This window comes from Sciurus vulgaris (assembly GCF_902686455.1).
Source record: "Sciurus vulgaris genome assembly, chromosome: 4".
Classification (NCBI taxonomy): Eukaryota; Metazoa; Chordata; class Mammalia; order Rodentia; family Sciuridae; genus Sciurus; species Sciurus vulgaris.
Window position 1 is genome coordinate 14,029,284 of NC_136464.1, and position 17,412 is coordinate 14,046,695.

The window sequence follows — 17,412 nt, forward strand, 5'->3', positions numbered from 1 at the left end:
ATCCTTTATTATGGAATAGTTAAGACGTACAAAAGTAGAGCAAACAATGTGTCGAATTCCCATGAATCTGCCCTCAATTTTAATCATTATTAACTTGTGGCCGATCTTGTTCATCTCTGCCCTTCCCATCCCATTGATCCTAGACAGATGTTTCATCTGTGATCATTTCAGAATGTATTCCTAGGGGACAAAGACTTAAAAATCATCTAACTATACCATTAATAATAAATCCCTTAATATTATCAACATCCAGCCAGTGTTTGCATTTCCCATTATCTCATAATGAAAAAGGTTTTGGATTTTGAATTGGAATCCCATGAACATCCACACTGGGCAGTTACTGGAGTTGAACTGTTTTAAGTCTCTTTAAGCTGTCGCATTTGGTCTCAGGGCAGAGTGGAGGAGCCTGGGGGCTAATGACAGATGCAAATTCTCCAGTCTGAGGCCTACCAGATCAGAAGCTCTAGGGGTAGGACCAGAAACAGAATCCGATGCACATCAGAGTTTGAGAATCCTGGTTTGTAGTTTTCCACTCCTTGCCTGTTTATTTCCCCTGATTTTATTTCTTGGAGAAATGTGGCTATTGTAGAGTTTCCCACATCTGGGTTTTGCCAACAGTCACTGATTGACAGTTTCCCTTCTCCTGGTACCCATAGAATTGAGAAATCTCTCCACTCTCAGAGGGGGCCAGCCTTTGGAGGTGGAGTCTCAGAGGGCAAGGCAGAGCTGTTGTGCTGTGGAAGCAGGGTAGACGCTCTTCCACACCAGGGACAGTGTGCGCAGAGCCTGGAGGTTGGTCAGGCACAGATGTTCTAGGGTCTGAGGGCGGGCTTGGCCTGGCCAAAGATGGAATAGAGAGAGGAGGCCACGGATGGATGGAGGTGCAGCTTTGACAGGATGGATTTTACCCAGTGTGGAGTGGTCGTCAGGGACACTGCTGACAAAGCTGAGAATGTGAGCAGACTTAATGCTCTGACCAGGCGGCTCTGACTACAGGGTGACTGTGGCTTCGTGGGGCAGGCCCAGGGCAGGAGCCCTGGTCCAGTTTGGGAGGATCTGGAGCAAGGCTGCGGTGGTAACTTGGCAGGGGACAGTGAATGTGAGAGATGCTAGGAAGCAGGACTGTCAGGCCTTGGGGGTGGAAGGAGAAGGGACTGAGTACAGCTGATCTCCTGTCTGGGATCAGCGATGGTTCCCTGGCAAAAGGGGTGTCTGAGGAGGGAGGGGAATCCAGGAGATTTGGAAGCCAATCCCAGTTGTCAGTGGTAACTCACAATGTGCATTGCTGGTGTTCCGACCCCGGTGTGGCTAGGCCACCCCTGCTGCAAAACGCCTCACTGGCCCTTCCAGTCTGGAGCTGCTGAGTTCACTTTTGGTCACACATGGAAGCATCCATCTCCCCATCCCCATCCATCCATGCAATATCCACCTTCCTTCCTCCTCTCATCCCTTTGACACGTGAGTGCCTGTGACAGGTGAGGAGCTGGAGATGAAGTTAGACGTAGCCCTGCCCCACTGAGCAGAGTCTGTGGAAGAGCGGCCAGGTGGACAGGAGTATCTTGGAACCACGTGTGGGGTGATCTGGTGGAGCCCTGCCAAATACTGGGGGCAGCTGGGCAGGGGCTGCAAGCTTGCTGAATACAATTCCTGACAACTGTTGGTCTAGAAAGTATTTCCTCCCCTCTCCCAGCAATTTCCTGGGCACACAGAGGCCCAAGTAGGAGGCCCACAAATCAGTGCATGAACCTGTGGTTAAGAGAGGGAAAATGAACCACCCATTGACAATCAGGGGTGGCAGTGACTCAGGATTTCACTCTCTTGGGAAACCCAGTGCCCCTGTTCTCCCATTGGGGCATCTCGTCTTCTGGACTGGAGGCAGGAAGAGTAAGAAGAAGATGCTGCCCAATGTCGTGAACCTGGTGCAGACCTCCATTCAGCCTTTCCACCACGGTAAATGGTCGTTTCCATAATTGTTATTTAGCATTTGGAGAGCAGTTATTTTACACCCAGTGTTCTTCATAGGGTCTCCCGTTCATGCCAATAAAATTTCCATTTACTCTGGACATCAACCATGGTGATTAAAAAAAAAAAGCCCATAAATTATTTACTGAAATGGAAGCTCAGCTTACGGTAATAATGCATTAGTTCAGCTAGCCATGACGCCTGTTAGGGGGTCATAAAAGATTTTTTATTTTCTTTCTTAAAAGACATTTGCAAGTAACCTACACATGACCTTGAACTGATCAATTTTCAAAGAGGACACTGGGAGGAGGGTGCATAAGGAGAGAAAGAGAGAGGGCTTTTATTCAAAAAGCCTAATTTTAGGCAGTGGTCAGCAGATGCCTGTCCTCACAGCCTGCAGGAAAAGAGAAATGAGGAAAATATTCATGTGCATGCACGCGCATGTGTGTATATGTGTGTGTGTGTGTGTCTGTGTGTAATTTTTAAAATAAGGACCAGACCTTAAAAATCCTTTAGAAATGGGTATTTCTTTGATAGATACCTAAATCCGAAGCTGGTGAGAAGGACTGGAGACTCGAGCCTGTCGCTATTGTTGAGACCACCTGTCACTTTCACAAGAGTCTGGAGCTCCATGGAATAAAGTCAGCCCAATGGTTCTGTCTTCATCTTTAAAAGCATTGCATATACCGAGCAGGATCGATCAGTGTGTCTCAGAGCCTGTGGTTCTGCTCATGGCCCTTTGCTGACTAATGTCTCCTGCGGAGGAGCGAATGAGTTGGTGAATTATGACTGTCTTTGAGGTTCTCTCAGCAAGGCTATTTTTTAATTTTAAGAACGTCTGCTTTGATTAAAGCCATTAGAGCTGGGAGCAAATAAAAATGTGTTTGAATTGTACATGTCTTGCATTTTGTAGCAGGAACCCCAATGAAGCCTGCAATTTAATTCTTGCTCCATTGAAAGGCAAGTGAGGAGGATTCAATGACCAAGTTAAACTAGGTCCCCCTCGACTGCCTGGTTTGGGGTTCCAAGAAGCCCCGTGGTATGAAACTTGTTGTTCAAGTAACTCTTTTATTTATTTGCCCTGTACATTGCTTCAAAATATTTTTTAAAATTTATTTATACCCTCTTCTTTGAGGCAAATGTTATTTTTAAATGACGTGGTTGAAGAGTGTGTTAGGGACAGGAGGTTTTGAGGTCTAAGAGCAAACCTGGGAACACTTTGATCGACTTGTTTTTATATTCATTAACCTTTAGAAGATCATCTGCACACTATGCGACCGAAGTGGTATTAAATTATCTAATAGCAAAGCAGACCTGATAATTCATTGCTGGTTAATAGTAAGTTCCAGGGTCTCTTCCCTTCCACTTAACCAGTTTTGTGACTGATGATTTGCGTTCTTGAAGCGGTCAGCGTATTTCCGATTCTGTGAGACCATGGAATCCCTCTGTGTCGTGGATGTCGGGGTAACTTAGTGCTTGACAAGAAAAGTGCTCTGGGTGGTCTTTATGTGATCTACCTGGAACGGTGGGTAGGTGTTTTTCAGTGTTCCAGATCCTTGGGCTCTGCCCTTGACCACATTTCCTGATGAAGCATTTTCCTCTCATCTCTCTTTTAGCAGTCTTTCTTCCCTGTTTCCACAGCTGGGGCCTGAAATTTCTTTTCTTCTGCTAAACCTGCCATATAAAAACCAGCCATATAAAAACCTCTATTCAGGTTGAGCTTTTGGCTTCTCGTCTGTTCCCAATGTGCCCCAGTTGACCTGTATATACTGAAAACTTGCATAGGTGGAAGCAGCCTGGGGCAGAGGTCATTGAGCTAGCTTTACAGAGGCAGTGTGAATGGTGTGTAGCCTTCCTTACTGTGGGTGAAGGCTGGGCATGGCTGAGGGAAGCGCGCTGCCTGTCCTCTGTTAGCTCATATCGCTCAGATAGCCATAGATGAATAGATAACACACCACTGACCTTTTCATGTTTAGTTCTAAGGCGTGAAAGATCTCAAGCCTTATTGGGATCATTAGCACACCAGAATTAATTGAACTTTCCACTGTTACTCTTCAGGGGATAAGGTCGGCTTTTCCAGTCTTTTCCCCATGAAATTTTGAGCACCACTTTGACATTCTAAATAGCACAGAGAGAGATCAACCGAAAATAAATGTCTCTGCAGCCTTTGTATATTCCTCTGCTGGGTTGGTGGGCACTCACTGGTGAATTATCTTTAACTTGGACTCTGTAGATGTGCAGATGTGGGTGTGCCCAGTTTGTAAGTACCTATGAAAATGTTTCCCCTCCATCCCTTCTATGCAGATCAGTTTTAAATCATTGCATAATGTAGCTGAATTTTAATTTATGATGGAAGAAGTTCATGAAGTTCAACTGCCTCTAGGCCTAGAGAGTAATCAGCAAGTCAAATTATTTGTTTAGTACTTCCCCAGAGGCAGTGGGACAGGGAGGTATGAGGAGAACAACAGCAACAAAAAATCCTTGATTACTGCCCTCAGAGTCCCCTGGAGTCCCCTGGGGTCCAAGGCATGTGTTCAGTGTGTGGCTGGACCCATGCTATTTTGCGAGTCAGTGGGATGACCCAGGACATGCTTGGAGAAGGGCTGAGTGATGGGATAATTAGAATCAAGCAACAGCAGGGTGGATGGATTGTCAGTGGATAATAGCTTGTTTGCTAATTGCCAACACCAGATTTTCTGGGTAATTAGACATTTGGTTTCTTCCAAGACCTTCTGTGCAAATGTGGACACATGGCCACAGGCCTTCCAGGTAGCAGGTGGAGAGAGGGCAGCTCCTGGGGCTGGATGGCATCTCTCCAAAGGCTGCCCAAGGGGCAGGAAGGAAATACCATGAATGGGTGGAAGGATCACCGGACTGGGACCCTCAGTGGAGAGGCAGAGTCCCCGCTTCTTTTATGGAAGGTGGTACCCTTGTGCTGGGAGATTAGCAAAGATGGCAGAGTTCAGCAGGTTGGTGGAGGAACGCAGCTTACTTCTCCATTCTCTATTTGTTGGTAATATTTAAATTTGTTCTAATTAGTTGTACGTGACAGTAGAATGCATTTATGCATTCTGATAAATTATCCATACATGGAGTATAATTTCTCACTTTTCTGATTGTACGTGTTGTAGGATCACATCAGTCATGGAGTCGTTTATGTACATGAGCTAACATTATTACCTCCATTCTCTTTGAAAGAGCACAGGGCCACGGGATCTGATAGAAATAGGAAATTGCTTCCCCCCAGATGAGCACATTGTTTTAAAAACTTTTTTTTATTATGATAAAGTGTGTGTAATGAAATTTGGCATTTTAACCATTTTTAACTGTACAGTTCAGGGCCATGAATCATATTCTCAATGTTGTGTAACCTTCACTGCTATTTATTTCTAAAACTTTTCATCACCCCAATCAGGACCTTTGTGCTCATTAAGCAATAACTCCCCATTCTTCCTCCCTCCAATTCCTGGTAACCTCTAATCTACTTTCTCTCTCTGCAAATTTGCCTATTATGGATATTAAATATAAGCAAAATTATATAGTATTTATTCTTTTGTGTCCAGATTATTTCACTTAGCATGTTTTCTGTTTTGTCCCTGTGGTAGCATGTATAAGAATATCATTCCTTTTTATAGCTGAATACTGTTCCTTCATATGTATGTACCACATTTTATTTATCTACTTATCGTGGGTTGTTTCTGTGTTCTGACTGTTGTGAATAATGCTATAATGAACATTCACACATAAGTACCTCTTCAAGTCAAGTCCCTGTTTTCAATTCTTTTGAGGAGATACCTAGAGGTAGGATTACTGGGTCATACGGTAATTTTATATTTGACTTTTTAAGAAACCTCTAAACTGTTTCCAATGACTGTACCATTTTACATTCTCACTAGCATGCATAGAGTTCCAATTTCTTCTCGTGTTTTCCTACACTTGTTACTGTCCTTACTTTTTTTAAAGAAATTGTTGTCATCCTAGTGGGTGTGGTGTATCTCATAGTTTGGATTTGCATTATTTCTCTAATTGACTAATGACATTTAGCACATTTTCATAAGCTTCCTGACCATTTGCATATCTTCTCTGAGAAATGCTTATTCAACCCTTTACCTCTGTAATTTCATGGCTCTCCCAGAGCTGGAGCTAAGCCTCATGGGAGGAGAAAGAGCATGAGCTTGCAGAGAAGGGAGGCAGCTGTGCAGATTCCAGGTCTTCCGTGTTTCATCCCTTGGCTGTTGGGTACTCGCTGTAATGATGCTGTTTGAGTTCCCACACAATTGCAAAAGATTTTGCAGGAGCCTGAGGTTAATGCAAGGTGATTTAGCAGAAGAGGCAGATGGAGCTGCTCCTTGTGCTGCCTCAAAAGCAGCCAGGCCTTTCCCAGACACCTTGAGCCCTCCTACCAGGTATTAGGCTACACATTAAATGGAGCAGGACACACCAAGTATGGCTCCTGGGATTCATAGGTGCAGTGTCCAGCCTCTGTCCCCAGAGAGAGCACACACAGGTCCAGCAAGGCCCCAGAGCAGCCAAACAAAATGCTGGGGCCTTTTGGGGACTGAATTGTATCTCCTGCTTGGTGGAGGTTGGGTGGCATAGTGAGAGGCCTTGTAGTCACTGGGAGAAAAGGGACAGGGACATCTCACTGGGTCAGGCTCTAATACCAAACCCAAAGGGGTACTGCTATGGACATGGACACTCTGCATTCTGGCTAGGGTTGGGCCCTGCTTCCAGGGAGCCCAATGCCTGAGGAGCGAAGCCATACAGGCCTCACTTCTGCTCCCAGGACCAGCCTGTGCCACATCTAACGGGGGACTTCATCTTTCCTTTCAGAAACAGCCCCCACCTCTGCATATTCATCTCCAGCCCGGAGTCTTGGGGACACAGGAATCACACCTCTGTCTCCTTCCCACATCGTGGTAAGAAGTGTGTGCATGTGTGCACGCGTGCATGTGTGTGAGCTGGCTACCTTTTCCTTCTGTGTCTGCTCTCACTGTTCAGGCCACTGGACAGCCCTTCACGTCCACTGGGTGGAGATTTAACTGCCCAGGTACCAGCCGTGCGAGCCCTGCCAAGCCCCTTCTCCACTCTGGATCTAGAAAGGCTTTCCATGGCGAGGCCTGTGCTTCCAGAGTTGCGGGCCTGGGTGAGTGACACCAGTAGGCAGGCTGGGAGCGGCTCTTTAAAGGCCTGTTCCAGCCACCACAGGCATCCGCTAGGAAGGAGGGGAATTAGTGAAACACAGTGGCTTTGCCCTCCGCTGCTACCTGCCATGTCTAAGAGCCTGTGGTTGGGGTATTGCTTCTGCAACAGTTTGCCCAGGAGAGAAGACCGGAGCAGGATTCTCACCAGTGAGGGGCTGGAGCCTGGGCCATTGCTCTGACCCTCCCCACCCTACCCTTCACTGTAAGAGGAGGTGGTCCCTGTGGGTTGCTGTTCAGAGGGGCATCCACGCAGCCACCACAGGTGCCTGAGGAAAGGGCAGCTTTGCCTGAGCTGCGCAGCTCACAAGGACCCTGCTGGCAAGAGCTTCGGAGCTTGGTAGTGGGTGTCACCTGTCCTGGTTTCCTCGAACTGTCCCCCTGTTGCACACAAAGACCTGTACCCTGGACACTCCCTCAGTCCTGCAGTGGTGAGGGTCGGTCACCTGTGGCCAGGTCCCGTGGTTTCCAAATGCTGCACCCTGAAGGTTCCCTACAGGAGCTTCAGATTGGTGGGGAGGAAGGTAGGGGACAGGGGAAGGATAGGCCAGTGGGTAAGTGGGCATTGTTCTCACCTCCTGCTTCAACCAATACACCAGCTTCAACATGTGTTGGCTTTTATGATCTGAGTCATGTGGGAGTTAAAAGAAAGGAAGTGTACGTTGCTTAAAAAAAAAAATGGGTTCTGATAAATGAGGCTATGGGTGTGGCGGGGACACATGACTGGCGTGCAGGATCAGGTAGTGTCCTGGGTGTGCCCAGCCTGTGCCCAGTCTGTTCAGGTGCATGAAGTGCCGGCACAGGTGGCGAGATCACTGGGAGGCATGAAGGGCACAGCTAGCAGAGTGCTCTGGGCAGTGACTGGAGGTCTGCAGGGACTCAGAGGGCAAATGGGGGAGACAGTGTCTCACCAGGGAGCTACCAGCTTCCGCTCCATGGTAGCGTGTCCATGATTAGCCATGGGCATGCAGAGTTGATGAGTGCAAGCAGGGCCCTGCCCAGGCGACCTGGGCCCCACTTGGGCACCTCCATTCCCCCTGAGCCACTCATGCAGGGCTGAGGCTGGCCTGCCCTGGCCCCAGGGCTGCCACGTGGCAGACCTGAGCAGGAATATGGAAGCCCTTCTGCCTGCAGTGAGTACACAGCTGGACAGGGTGGAACTGTCCCCCAAAAGCCAGGCCTGGCCCGGGCACAGTGCCTCACTTGTATCCACAGAATGATGCGGATCCCAACGTCTCAGAACAGCAGACGTTCCTCGTGGTGGTGGCCATTGACTTCGGGACCACGTCCAGCGGCTACGCCTACAGCTTCACCAAGGAGCCAGAATGTATTCACGTGATGAGGTGAGTGCTGTGGGCGGGGCTTGAGCTGGCACCAGTCACACCCAGGGCCGGCCGTCCATGGGCAGGTGAATGGCACTTAGGAGGAGGACCCTGGCTTCTGGCCCAGCTTGGCCCAGACCCACTGTCCACTTTGGGCAAGCCATTTCTGGCCCACAGGCTCCAGGTTCCTGTCGGCCAAAGCCCTGGTTTAATTCTGATTCAGTTGGTCGGGGGAGGGACCAGGCACTAGCTTGAAGCTTGGCCAGGGGAGCCAGGGTATGGCCTGGTGAGAGGAGCTGACCTACATGGCCTCTGTGATGGAGGAGGTCCAGGTGCTGGCCCCAGCCACTTGCTGTATGACTCTGGATTAAACCAGCTAAGCCTCAGTTTCCTCATCTGTGAAATGGTGATAGTGGTGGTGCCTGTGAATTTGCCTCTTGCAAATGAGATTCCCTGTCAAGTACTCAGCATGCAGAGAAGTACCAGCTCTTTCAGGTGATGTCACACAAAGGCTGAAGGCCTGGGCCCAGAGAAGGCAGCCAGGGGTGAATCTCGGCCAAACGGCCCTGAAGGCAAAGTGGCCCTGGCCTCCTGGGGCATTGTGTGCCAGGTCACCCCCCCTAATGCCCACCGCTGTGCAGAGCAGCCCGGCAGCCCTCACACCACCCATCCCTGGAAACCAGTGTCTGTGAGGACTCTGATCTGTCCTGGCGCCTGTGTTGGCTCTCCCAGTCTTGACCCTTGAACTTCTTGCAGCCTCTGTGGCCCCTCAAATCTTTGGAAGCCCGATTTTCCATAGAGGAGAGGGTTTGAAATACATTGTAACTGGTTTTGTATTTCTTTTAACTATTAACTGTGGAGTTGATATGCATCACCCCCAGAGTAAGATTTTAGGTGTTCTTAAGAAGTGCAGTGTAAAAATACCGGTGGGTCCTACCAGCCTACGAGGCGTGGCTTTACTTCCTCTTGACAACCAGAAGTGGCTCAGCCTGAGGCCCTTGTACTTGTGAGAGGCTCCAGAGGCCCTTGGGTGTCTGGGTGTCCTCTCCTTAGGAAAAGACGGAAAGCCAGCTCTACTAGTGAACCCTGGTGACCATGCAGCACTGAGCGTCCCCTAGCATTCCACCTCTGGTGAGCCAGACGGTGCCTTCGGGGTCTGTGCTGCCCTCCCAGATGGACAGTAACTCCAGTCGATGCTCACCTGCTTCCAGGTAGTTGTTCTCAGAAACGTTATTTCCACAGGAGAGTCAGGCAGTGAAGGTGGAAAAGGAGGAGCGAGAACAGCTCTGGGCTTACCTGAAGGAGCGCTAAGGACGGCCACTGGCTCGGGCCTTTAGAGACGGATCTTAGTTATTACAGAGTCTTCGGAGGAGGTTGGTTCTGCCTGGATTTTATTTCAGTCAGAACATATTAACATAACCATGATACAGACTGATAAAGGTATGAAGGAGGAATTTAATATTTTGCATTTAAATAGGAATGGAGGACTAAAAATTTGAAGGGAAAAGCTCATGGGGTCATTACTGAAAATGTCACCGTGGAGAGTAATGACAAGACTGTTTGTGAAAAGCTGTGTGTAGAGCTGATGCTTGGCATAAGAATTGTCCCTGTGTCTCCATGTGGTCACCTCGGGGACTTGGGCTCCTGGAGTGGAAGCTTGAGTCCTGTTGGAGCTTGGCTGGGAAATTGGCCGGGGATGATTCCAGGGCCATCCGAGCGGCAAATCTTGCGGAGGTCGGCACTCCATCTGGACCACCATGGCCCTACTGATGCTCAATAATGGGGTGCAGGGAGCAGGTTTAAGCTCAGCCAGGGGTGCAGCCACCACCCCAGTGGGTCAGGGGAAGCGGCTCATTCCCCTCCGTGCTGAGTCTCCTCCTGAGGCTGCTCACAGGGTCGTGTGGAAGGGAACAGCCTGGGCTCTTGGCAGGCCTGGCTTCTCTGCAGTGAAGACAGGAAGCATGAGTCACCTGCCCTCTCCCCCCCCCCCCCCCCCACTTCCCTCTTTCTCCTTTCTTTCTGGGCAACAGAAGGGAGGAAGCTTCTCTGGGGTTCAGCCTACCCTGCCCTGCTCCACCACCTGTGTCTGTCTTCTGCCTTTCTTCTGGCTCCTCTTTAGTGGCCCTTTCGCTCCTCAGTGTTCCCATCCCATCTTGTCATCATGGCTGTCACTGAGCTATGGGGATACCTCACTTGTATTTTTGACACACTTGACTGGAGCTCCCTGCCATTCCCTCCAGCCTGTCCTGGCCCAGCGCTCAGTGCTGTGTCTGTGTCCCCTCTTCTGGGCTCCTGAGCTCGAAGGCCATGCCCTGTTGGCTCACTTCTCCCTTTGAACGGGATCCGCACCTCTGTCCCCACCTCTCTCTTCCTATGGCTTGTTCATCTCTGCTTCCAGGCCAGGCCTGACTTCTTATCTGCCCCTGGCTTCCTGTCTGCTGTCTTCAGTTCAATTTGCTCTCATGAACAGCAGCTCTGATTCCGTCATACCTTGATCCAAGACCTTTGGTGGCTCCCCATTGTTCACAGATTTTCTTAAGTCTGTAGGACTCTTTCCAGCCAGGACCTGCCACTTCCCAGTCTCATTGTTTGCTCTTCCAGTTACACAGTTATGCTTCTCATTTACACACGTTGTCCAGCCCTGATCTGCTCACCTCCAGCCCCCGGGAGTGTCCTTCTTTCCTCTGAGATCCAGTCTTCCTTTGCTTCTTCAGTCCCCCTGAGTCCTGCACATGCTCCTGGCCACATGGGCTGATACTTCTGCCTTCTCTGACCCCTCAGGCCACTTCTCTGGTCCCCTCATTTCCACCTGAGAGGGCTGGTATTTATATGTTTTTTTCAAAGAGGATTCAAGCCAACTTGATGCTGTTGAGTGCTTGCAAATTAAACTCCCCCTCCAAAAGCCAAAACAAATTACCTACGTACCAGTTACTACCTACTGAGTTATTTGAAGGCAGAGCATAAATGTTTTGTCCCTGTGTCACCAGCACATGGCACAGAGTAGCTCCTCAGTAAGTGCCGAGTGAACGGGTAAAGGCAGACCTCGTTATTGAGCAAGAGCTTGGCAGTTGCCCTTTCTCCTTCTATTTGAACTTGTGTCTCTGGCAGCTGGACCAGTATGTACCTAAGCATTCACATCTGACAGTCATGCATACAGTGGGTGCTTACTCTTTGCTGCCTGAACTGGGATTTTCAAAGGCCTCCTAACCTCTGCCTTTCCTTGGTGGCAGGCGATGGGAGGGAGGCGATCCTGGTGTGTCCAACCAGAAGACCCCGACCACCATCTTGTTGACCCCTGAGAGGAAGTTCCACAGCTTCGGGTACGCTGCCAGGGACTTTTACCATGACCTGGATCCCACCGAGGCCAAGCAGTGGCTGTATCTGGAAAAGTTCAAGATGAAGCTGCATACCACAGGGGTGAGAGAGCCCGGGTCCAAGTTCTGCACAGGAGCCAGCCCTGGGGGGCGGGATGTGTCCCAGCCCAGGGGCCCTTGGGTTTCTCCCAGATAGAAATTAAGGTCCATTTACCTTGAACATGTGACACTTTTTGTGGGATACACAGTGCTTTCTGATGAACATATAGGCAGGGATACATTCAGAATATTGAACTACTCATTTGTCTTGGAAACTGGCCAGTCAGAAGGGACCCTGCCTACAGCTTGGGTACAGGATGCTGGGCTCCCTTCTGTGACAGGAGTTCCCCTTTCGGTTATCGCACTGTTGGGAGATGGGGAGATCCTCTCTCCACAGGGAAGCCTCAGGGTCTGGGGACATTTGGGGGGCTCAAGCCAGTGGCTATTAACTAATCAATTTGGAAGAAACAACCCGGTGACAGCTGGCACGTCTACCCTCTGCGTGGGAAAGGAGGAGCTCGGGTACCACACCCGACAACACCCCACATGCCAGAGCGGTGGCCTCACTTCAGTTCGCAGAAAGCCAGTTCCGTAAAAGACGCTGAAGCTCGAAGCTGCACAGGAAGCTGGAATTGTTTTCAATTTGAGCCTTTTCACCCCCAAAACTTTCTTCAACTCCCAGTACTTGGAGATGCAGATGGTGATGGGGGTGAGGCCATGGACCCTGGGGCCCGGCAGCTTCGGTCTAACTGCTGCCTCTGGTACCTTCGAGACATTTACAAGTGACTTACCCTGCCTGCACCTCATTTGACTTTGTAACATGGAGACGATGACAGCACCCTCCTTGCTCGTGAGGGAACTGTAAGGACTGAAGGAAGGAAGGTACAGAAAGCTCGCAGAACTCTGCCTGGGACAGGTGGGCTCTAGTCCAGAGCTCGCTCCCATCAGCACCACTTTCCCTTGTCAGCTGGCAAAGGTTTCAAGGGGAAACTCAGCAGCCAGCACCCTGCCTTCCAAGGCTCTGTGAGCACCACGTACCATGGCTCTCGCTCTGATGCAGACTCTGGCCGGAAGTGACTCCTCCCGTCTCCCCTGATGGGATTTGATGCTGAGTGTCAGGACTGTGCAGCTGGAGGCAGCGCACTGTTGACTTCAAGTTCATTTTTTTAGTTCAGAGCTGTGGCTTCCTGATGCTCCACAGCCTTCCTGAGCCTGGGAGCCAAAGGCTGGGTTATCTTTGCTAAGTGGCAGGAGGGGGAGGCGGCAGGCGGGACAAGCACATGTGGAGCGCTCCACCATGCTGGTTTTCTACCCACCGCTGCTTCTCTCTCCAAAGGCAAAGCATAATCACCCAGCCTCCATCAATCCTGAGGGCCCCTGGATTGTTTGCTGTTGAGCATTAATGAGCCTGTTGGTTCCAGGGTCTCCTCCTGGTGTTTGTCCCACTCTAGGCCCATCCTCCGCCCATGGACACTTTTCTGATCATTTTTTAATAACCTCTGTCCACCCAGGATCTGGGCTCCACAGAGCAGTCTCCGTTCAAAGTCCCCTGCGGCAGCTGCTTTGGCTTCTGGCGGAGCACTGCAGGCAGTGATACTGTGCTCCCAGCCGATCAGACAGGGCAGGCCTTAAAATAGGAGCTCTTCTGTTTCGGTGGCTTGGCTGGCAGCTAATTGGGGAATGAGAGCTTCGTGTTTGTTTAGAGTCATGGTTGGCAGTGAGTTGACATGAACTAGGCCTCCATGAGGGGCCTTCCGAGGGTGACCGTGTGTGACCAGATACGGAAACAGTATGTAAATTGCATTGGACGTGGTGTCTGCTGCCCATTTTCTCTTCCCAGCCTCTGCTAGTGCCCTGAAACCCCCAGACGGTCCAGGGAGAAAGAGGGAGGGAGGGAAGAAGTGGGAGTAAAGGTGGTGCCCAGGGGGAGCAGCCCGAGACTCTCACACAGGAAAGGAACACGGCTGCCAGGCCCCATTGGGGGGACACACCATCCTAGTCTGCCTTGTCAAATGTGGGAAAGCATGAAATACGGCCAACCAGGGTATCCCAGATTTCCCAGCGTCACTTCCCAAAGTCGAAGGTATATCTCTCCTTTGTCTTATTGTGATTCATTCCTTCCCCCCGACCAGGACCTCACCATGGATACAGACCTGACGGCAGCAAATGGCAAGAAAGTCAAAGCCCTTGAAATCTTTGCTTACGCCCTGCAGTACTTCAAGGAGCAGGCGCTGAAGGTAGGGTGGCGGTTGATGCCTGTCAGCCCAGGTTAGGCTCCATTTCCGGGTTGATACGCCTGCCAGCTAGGAAGAGGTGTGGCCTGGAGGGAGAGAATGTGGGCTTTGGATTCACAACAGCAGGGTGTGGCCTCAGACATTGCTGGCTGGAGTGGAAGATAGCACAGACGCTTCAGAGAACAGTTTGTAAGTCCCTCGGAAGGTTAAAGATGCTGTGTGACAGCAGTGCTACTCTAGGATATATACCTAGAGAAATGGAAACATATTCACACCAACATGTGTATACATGAATGCTCACTGCAGCAGTATTTATAATGACTGAAAAGTGGAAACAACCCAAATGTCCATCAACTGAAGAATGGATAACCAAAATGTGGTATATCCACACAATGGAATATTATTCAGCCATAAACAGGAACGAAATACTGATACATACCACCATATGGATGAATCTCGAAATCATCATATGAAATGAAAGAAGCCAGATCCACAGAGGCAGAAAATCGATTATAGTTGCCAGGAGCTGGGGGGTGGGAATGAGGCATGAGAGCCAAAGCATAGGGGGTGATTGCATGACCATGAGGTGCTACTAAAACCCAATGAGTCACACAGCTTAAAAGGAGGACACTATCATATATGTGGATCATATCACAGTTAACAAAATTAAAGACCACAGGAGACCCAGTTGCAGCTGGGTAGTCTTGGGCCAGGCACCTAATCTTCCCCAAAACCACTTTGTTATCCTGAGAATAGGGCAGGTCACCATATCTGGAGGGTCATTTGGACACGAAGGGAAATACTGGACTATGAAGTGCCCCAGGGCCTGGTAGGCGTTCCAATTCAGCATGGGAGAGAGGAGGTGGAGCGAAGGGGACCCTGAATATCAGCCAGGATCCCATCGTGCGTGCGTGTGCACGTGCGTGTGTGTGTGTGTGTGTGTGTGTGTGTGTGTGTGCGCGCGAGCTTGTCGGCTCTTCCAGACGGGTTCTGGGAACCAGCTTGTGCGCTCTTCTGCAAAGCAGCAGCTTCTCCCAGCTGGGAGCATGCTGTGAAGAAATTCCAGGGCAAAAGCTGTTTGGGAAGATGTCAGGGCCTGGCTGCCATTGAGGACGGCCGAGTGGATTCAGAGGGGAGGGCTCGGCATGCTGGGCCAGGATGCGCTCTGGTAGAGTATCTGCTGAAGTGGAACGCCTGAAATCACATCCATGAGGCTGTCTGGTCAGGAAGCCGGCCCTCATGAAGGGGAGCTGGTGGGGAGCCTGACACCATACGATGCTCTGTGTTGGTGCCTTTGCTTTGCTTTTTTTTTATGGGGGGAGGGGTTGGCCGTGCTGGGAATGGAACCCAGGGCCTTCGCGTGCTAGGCAAGGCTCCATCACCGAGCCACCTTCCAGCTGCTCCCCAGCCACTGTGGAGCAAAGGGCCCCTCAGCCTCCCAGACAGCCCAGGGAAGCCCATCCCTCACGCTCTGAGCCCTTTCCTGTTTAAAGTGCTGAAATTAGCCTGCATGGCGACTGGTGTCCACACATCAGCCTGCTCCCCTGCTTTTCAAAGCCCCGCAGGGACCTGCAAAGAATCAAAATGTGATGATTTAAAAAAAAAGGCTGCTTTATGTTGACCGGAGGCAGGGGTGTTTCTAAAAACATGTTTACTGAATGTACTTAACACAACTAGTCTGTATACTTAATAATGGTTTAAAATGGCAAATTTTATGGTACATATATTTTTACCACAATTTAAAAATTAGGACTATTTTTAAAAGGCAAAAAAAGAAAAAAAGTCTACTGATCAAAGAGGAAGTGAGTTCAGTGAGAGGGTGGGTCAGACCAGAGATTACTATGTGAAACAATAGGGATATCAGACACAGTCAGAAAAGAGATTTCTTTTAACCAGCCTGTTAATCTTGTGTCCTCAGAACTGACTTTGAGACAGAAGTGCCTTAGTGTGTGTTTAGGTCTGATTTCAGATTTCTCTGGCAATAGGAGGATTCCCCTGTTGGGGAAGGAAGGCTGTAGCGTTGATCAGAGGCTGTAGCGTTGATCAGAGCATTCCACCTGTGCGTCATTTGATTTTTGCCAATGATGCTGCAGATTCGTTTTATTGTCCCCATTTTACAGATGTGAATACGAGTCTGAGAACTATTGTGGCGACTTATCTGTGTGGGCCAGGTGGAAACCTCTTTTGCCATCCTCTTTATCCTAATCCCACCACCCCCGATTCAATTCAACCTTACCTGAAAGTTGAAGGCAGCATGGTCCTTAGTTAGGTGACGTCGTTCACTCCCTTCCCGTCGTGGCAGGAAAACTCCCCTCCTGTGCTGGGCTTGCAGTAAGGTAGATGACAACCCTGATGGAAGCCAACACGGTCCTGTGCCTGTGGGTTCCAGCACCCTTCTAGACACGAGACCACGTGTGACCATTTAGTTAAGACCTTGGTCTTTAGAGTCAAGGTAGACCTGGGTCTGGGTCTAAATTTTGGCTCTGCCACTTTCTAGCTGGTCAAAAAGGAAGTGAGCGTGTCCAAGTTTCAGCATTCCTATCTGTAGGAAAGGGACACAGTATCCCTTCCTGCACAGCCTCTTGCAGAGATAAAGTCCTCAAAGTGCTCAAAGGGACTGACACTGGCCCTCAGTAAATGTAGCTCTCGATCCTCCAGCACCTTGCAAGCTAGGTCTTATTGCTCTTATCCCCATTGTATAGACCTGAGAACTGAGAACTGGGAGGTTGTCATTTGTCTGATGTACAAAGATCAGGCAGACCAAAGGGATTTCCCTCTCACCCACCTCCCTCATTTCTGAGTGACTCAGTGAGCTCTCTGCTTATTGAATATTGAAAAAAGAAAAAAGAAAAAGACCCTTGCCCCCTAACCCGGGTAAGTTGCAGAGCTGTGGAACAGACTCCTGGGGAGCCCGTGTCGGGAGCCTGGATTCTCAGCAAAGCCTCGGGAGGCGCGCCCTTGGACTAGCACTGCCACCTGATCCACGGCGTGTCTCTTCCTTGACTTTAGGAGCTGAGTGACCAGGCGGGTTCAGAATTTGAGAACTCGGATGTCAGATGGGTCATCACGGTGCCCGCCATCTGGAAACAGCCGGCCAAGCAGTTCATGAGACAAGCTGCTTACCAGGTGAGGGTGGGGGCGGAGCGGGTGGGACGGCACAGAAGGACCCAGGATGCTCATGGTGGTGACCGTAGCCCTGCTCAGGTATCGCCCGGTGTTCACAGGCCTCCTAAGGAGGCATAAAGGGACTTGCGGGGTACCAAGAGCCTCCCATTCCTCAGCTTCCCCTGAGGGACACATGGGGGTCAGTCTGACAACCACAGGGTCAGGGCTCAGTGTT

At 50.1% G+C, this 17,412-nt stretch overlaps 1 protein-coding gene across 6 annotated transcripts in view; it reads left to right on the top strand.

The window, feature by feature from the left end:
* The window catches only part of HSPA12A (heat shock protein family A (Hsp70) member 12A), a 144,481-nt gene that overhangs the window by 106,275 nt on the left and 20,794 nt on the right, over nucleotides 1-17,412 (top strand). For 5 of the 6 annotated variants that reach the window (XM_079136622.1, XM_079136626.1, XM_079136623.1 and 2 more), the window contains 5 exons: nucleotides 6,796-6,881; nucleotides 8,379-8,506; nucleotides 11,716-11,902; nucleotides 13,971-14,075; nucleotides 17,082-17,198. In XM_079136622.1, coding sequence (XP_078992748.1) covers nucleotides 6,796-6,881; nucleotides 8,379-8,506; nucleotides 11,716-11,902; nucleotides 13,971-14,075; nucleotides 17,082-17,198 — 623 coding nt within the window. Of the gene's footprint in view, nucleotides 1-6,795; nucleotides 6,882-8,378; nucleotides 8,507-11,715; nucleotides 11,903-13,970; nucleotides 14,076-17,081; nucleotides 17,199-17,412 lie in introns of those variants that run through there. The other variant, XM_079136627.1, reaches the window with a different exon arrangement.